General features: G+C 33.2%; 1 protein-coding gene across 1 annotated transcript in view; it reads right to left on the reverse strand.

Moving 5' to 3' along the window:
• Nucleotides 1-5,175: 5,175 nt before the first annotated feature.
• The window catches only part of LOC106687670 (uncharacterized), a 4,026-nt gene continuing 3,232 nt past the window's right edge, over nucleotides 5,176-5,969 (reverse strand). Inside the window, exon 2 of the mRNA XM_014431683.2 lies at nucleotides 5,176-5,687. Within this exon, the coding sequence (XP_014287169.1) occupies nucleotides 5,214-5,687 (474 nt within the window). The 3' untranslated portion in view covers nucleotides 5,176-5,213. The remainder of the gene's footprint in view (nucleotides 5,688-5,969) is intronic.

A 5,969-nucleotide genomic window follows, 5' to 3' on the forward strand; every position in this document is an offset into this window, starting at 1 on the left:
GTAACCAATATCTTTTATATTTATTTTTTCTTTCCTGTTATTCTGACTACACCATGGCATTCATATCTAGACCCTTTGGTCCTTGATCTTATACCAACCAAATGCTCAAAATTCTATAAAAATCTTTCTAATCCCTCAGTTCAATCATTATTCAGTTCCACTCATTATCATCCACCTTGAAGGTAGAAACGACAGTGGCTAAGAGACCTTTTGTAAAATAAATTCGACAATTAAAGTTCTGGCAATGGGCAGATGCTCCGCTCATGTCGAGTGAATGTGGCTTTAGCGCACTTACTCAGCCTTCATTAGTCCATTACCAATGATGCGGTGAGAGTGCTGCGCTGGGATCTCGAAGGGTCTCGGCTCTACCCCTCATGCGTGGGAAATGAAGTGGGCTCTGGGACCCTCAAGTCGAGATTGTGAATATTGTATATCCTTTAAATATAAGAAGATGGTCAGGGTTGTGGTCAAAAAAGAACAAATAGTTTTAACTATTTAATGTCCAAAGTTTCGCCTCATTTTGTAGGGCTTCGTCAGGGCTGTTCAAAGTGATAAGTTAAACAAACATTAACGAAAGTCATAAAATGAAACAGAGAGTTGTAAGTTCGAATCCAGCTGTGGCAGATAATCATTTATAGTCGTACCCTGTGGATTCGGGAGTTCTCCGAGATCCCCCAGCCTCATTAAGGAGGTTAATTAATTGGGGAAAAAATCTTGCAGTCGAGTGTGATTCTGACTAAATCATCTCCTACCACAACCGTTAGTTTAGTAACAATACTTCATTCTTCTGTACCAAAAGTACCCATGAAGGTTCATAATTGCAATACTTCACAAGGATATAGACCAACGGTTGTTTTAGGAGATGATTTCTTCAGAATCACGCTTGAATACCAGATTCCCCCATTAAGAGTACCCACTTTATGAGGCTGGGTGGAGTACAGATGGCTTCTGAACCTACAGGGTTGAGTCACGGCTACATTAACAGAATAAAAAATTATTTCTCTCAGCCGGATTTGAACCCGGGTTTCAAGAACATTTAGTGCACCCTTTGAATTAAATAAACTAAAATTCAGTACTTAGAGTTTTTTTCTAGGCAGAAGAGCAACGTAAAATTGGTAATGAATTTCAGTCCTTAAAAAAAAAATTACTAGTTAGTGAATTTATAGTGCAAAGTCATTATTTCAGGAACGATGAGATGTACAGATAGGAGTACAAGAGCCCAGTGGAATAAGAATACTAGGGGATTACAAAATGTTAAAAAGAATTAATTTTTTATTCAGAGTTCCAGATCTTTGAAATCACCAATATAATGAAACTATTAATGTACGCTAGTGAACCTAATCGAATATCATTTAAAGTAGAGTTAATTTGAAAAAATATGAAACCCAATAGAAGTAACATTTCATTAAATAAATACTGAAAAATCAGTAGTTAGTGAATTAATTGTGGAGAATCATTATCTCAGAAACCATGAGACGCACAGATGTCGATTAGCACTCAAATTAAAGAGAGTTTAATGTGCTATAAAGTAGTTTATGACGTTTATCTTCGTCAAATTGAAGCTAGTTGAGTGTACTATAATAGTTCTTCTTCGTAGGAGTAGTATTGGAAGAAGGTGACCGCCCGTTATAAAGCTGGGAGGACCACCGAAGTTCTCCGGAGTCCACAGAGCTGACTTAAGGCTATTGTGAAACAGAAAATAATTATCTGTCAAAAACTAAGGCTTCGATAATTATTTTCTGTGTATATATATATATATATATATATACGGGTTAAAGCGCGTGGCTACTAACTCCAAGAACCGGAGTTTTTGTCGAAATTTTTGTCTGTTACACTGTAGCTGTGAGTCAACTCCTGTGGGTTCTGGAGCCCTCCTGGGGCCCGCCCAGCCTCTTAAATTGGGTAAAAATCTGGCGATGGAGCATGATTCTGACTAAATCAACTCCTTGCAGGACCGTTGGCTTAGTAACGATACTGAACCCCTGATCCTTTATGGTTTATAGCGGTAAAGATTTTAATTTTATGCGTATGAATATATTTATTTATTTATTATAAAGTTCTATTATCTTATTAACAAAATGCTTTTTGCTCACACTAAGGATTAATGATATCGGGAAGTGTTATCATTTAGTGAGCTACAGGGTTATATCTGTTAAGCTAACAGAGATATATTTCCCGACCTGATTCCTTACCATTTATCAAGCGGTATACAAAAAGGAAGAACCGTCGAGTTGCCTCCAAAAGTTTACTTCCTTTTTTTTTTTTCGTGTGTCGTAAGTAATTTGTCACTGTCAGAACTAGTTCCGTCTTTCGATACAACGTTCATTTTCGCTTCATTCATTTTCAGCTGAATACACCGCTCTTTACAATACACTGATCACAATGTTTGTATACTTATTGTTTTAATTAATTTTTTTTTTTACAATGAGGTATTAGTCTTTTTATTTTGTGAGTAGTAAATAACACAGGTATACAAAAAGAAACGTTTGATAATTTTTACTTTATAGTTTTTGGTGTACTCAAACCGAAAATGAATTCCATTTTTTTTTTTTTTATTATGCCAATTTTGTAGCACAAAAATTATACAAATCTTTTGTAGCTCCTAGGGTAGTCAACCGATCAACTTCAGATCTTTATATTGTCAAAACGCCATAAAAAATATGACAATCATTCAGAGAAGGAAGTAGTCAGAAGACTTATTCGGCAGCTACAAAACTAACTAGACAGTGTTATTCCAGATATTTTTTAAATATTGAAGTATTTTTTCTTGATGGTTGGAGGAAATGTAACTTTATAATGAAGACATTATTAAAACAACAAATATGTGCTGGCTAACTTCATTGGGCTGCTAGTTTTTGGTAAAAGGGCCCGAAAGGAGAAAAAAGGCAGTTATCTCACCCCAATTTCTGATTACTTTAATGAAAACTATGTATAATTTATAGTCAAAATTCATGAGTCTGCCAAGTATAGGTAGGGGGAATAAGAAATGGCCGCTGTTTCAAAGCGATAAAAAAAAACTAAATTTTTCATTCGGAGCTCTATATCTCAAAAAGTAGAAACAACACAAGAAAACCTAAGAGAACGTCAATTAAAGAAGAGCAAATTTGCTAAAATATTAGCCCTAATAGAGTTATTTACCTTAAATAGTTTACGAGATATAGCTTTTTAAAAAGCAACATTTCATAAACATGTTGTATGAGACGTACTGAAAGATCAGTAGTTAGTGAATTTATTTTGAAAAATCTATATCGTAAAAACCATTCGACGTACAGATGTCTATTAGCACTCAAATTAAAGCTAGTTTAATAAGCTATAAATAGTTTATAATGTTTATCTTCGTAGGAGTAATAGTTTACATGAAATTTGCTAAAATAAATTGATTTATAGTCGCTTGTTATATTAATTGTGTATGTAAAATTGCAAAATAAAAAAAAATAATAATCTGAACCAACCCTATGCAGCGATTTTTAGTAAAATTAAATTATGAAAAATATGGGATAAAATGTATTTTAGTAATAAATGAAATAGGAAATTTAGCCAAAATATAGTTGAAACCTGAGTGTGGGGAAGGTTACAAATATTGTGATAAATAATAATAATGAAAATCAACTGAGATTAAAAGTTTTAATTTTTAATTTAATATGAAGAAATAGTTCTGGCAATGGTAAGATTCTCCACTCAAGTTTACTGTTTGTGGCTTTAGTGCACTTGCTCAGCCTCCACTGACTCACTACCAGTGATGCGGCGAGAGGGATCCGTTGGGATCTTTTGAGCTCTGCTCTACCCCTCACACGTGGGGGATAGAGTGGGCTCAGGGATCCTCAGGTCGATTGTGTAAATATTGTATATATTATTTTATCATTATGTTATTTTATTTATTTATTTTTCATACAAATAGTTTGATTATGTTCATCTTGTCTATTCTTTTGTTTGTATATATTTCAAGAGTGTTTTTTATTTTTTTTTTTTTTATTTTATTTTAGTAAGTATGAGATCATTCATCACTATTACCTATTGCCCACAACTGTGTGGCAGATTGTAATATCTATCAATAAATAAAAAGTAATATCAAAAAATGACAAAATAGATAATTAGACATAAGCTAAGGACTGCTTATTAATAAAATTATATGATTCTCTCATGTTTTAATGTCTCATTGGGTAATTGTGGACTGAAATTAATGACCTGCATAAAGTTTTTTAAAAATTGATGTGGTACTAAAATTATTACGGTATGATAATTTATTAATAATATCGTTAATTGTTTAACATCTTTAAAAATCATACGTATAATAATAGCTGTTTGTGATTGATTGACCTCGAGGATGGCCGAATCGGCCGAAATGTCAGACTTAAAAAGAAATATAAATTGTTTTGAGACTAAAATTAGATAAAATTAATTTTATTTAAACAATAATTCATTTTTTGTAATCGTTCCAATTTTAGTATATACCGCCGAAGCGAGGGCTCTACCAAACCATCAAATTCCTCCCGCATCCAATCCTTACAATCCAAAATACTACGTAAAATGTTCCTTATTACGTTACAAATAAACTCGTTCACAAAGACCTTAACATCCCATTCCTTGCAGATTTGGCCCAAAACAGATATGCGTCTTTTCATTCCAAACTCCTAACCCATTAATTCTTAATCCCTCCTCCTTAATAATCCCCGATAATCCTCGGAGGTGTCTGAAAAGAAGATGGGCACGGGACCTTCTAATTTAAATTAATGCTTGAAGTGCCACCAATGGGTGGTTCCTTCCCAAGATTTTCAAGTGTATATGAAATATACAACATATTTACTTATTATATTTATTATTTGTACAGTTGTAAATCACATTAAATAAATAAAACATTTTTTTTTTAATTTACTCTCTTTTTTGCCATAAGTTTTTATTTTTGTATTCTAAACGCAAATTTAATTCATTAACATTTACAAGTTTGCTCTTCCTTTTGTTTTATTTTATTCTGGTTAATTTTTTTTCTTGAAATTTTCCAACCTAAAATATCAGGAAAGATGAGTTTATCATGGAAGAAGGAAAGGTACAGATGAGACATTGGCTATCTCTCAACGATGTTTCGGATGACTAAAAGGCAAAAATCAACACTTTACTTATTTCAAAATTTCCTTTTTGTATTCTATGGAGAAGAAAGGAGGTTATTAAAAGAAATGATGAAATAATGAATATTTTTTATAAATTGGTCACATAAACTAGGCCAATTTCTGAGGAACATCCTTTTCTGGTTCTATATACCCCCCCAATTTCATGTAGAACAGAGTGAGGTAATCCTCTATCATGGGTTGCATGAGCTGCAACCTATCGCTAATTTTTTGTGCCACTCCTATCAGAAATTCTCCATCTTTGACTAGCACGTCATGTTCCGGCTTCGAAGTCGCGAATTCGATTCCACTGAATGCTATGAGATTTATTTCATTGACCTTCACCTTCGGATGACGCTGGATATACAAGGTGTGGCTCATGTTGATAATAACGTTCTTGACCCTCATATAAGCGGACATAACGACTCCGTCGACGATCAGTTTAGGGAAAGCGATGGCAAAGAGTTCAAAGCGAAGGATGTATTTGAAGGTCACGTTCGACTGAATTGTGTCTGACGTGATATTACAATTGCCGAACCTCATCAGTGAATCCAATCCAGTCACTATAGGTTGCTTAGCGTAAACCTGCACAAAAAGGAATCCGTGTATATTAATAACATTTTAATAAATCTATTGTTTACAACAAAAACATTTAATTATATCATATTAATCCTGAAAGTAAGGTCATCTAATTTCTTTTTTTTAATACTAATTATCTTTATTAAATGATCAATCAGTTGAGGCTAGTTCAGAAAATTGATATTAAACAGCTAAAATGTGCTATGTATTGACAATACAGAGTTGAGAAAAAAGGTAAATTTCATTCAATAAATATTCTGAAAGTTGATCATAGCTGTTTAAGTAAGG

The sequence above is a fragment of the Halyomorpha halys genome, unplaced genomic scaffold (assembly GCF_000696795.3).
Source record: "Halyomorpha halys isolate HHAL.00 unplaced genomic scaffold, Hhal_1.1 Scaffold995.1, whole genome shotgun sequence".
NCBI lineage: Eukaryota > Metazoa > Arthropoda > Insecta > Hemiptera > Pentatomidae > Halyomorpha > Halyomorpha halys.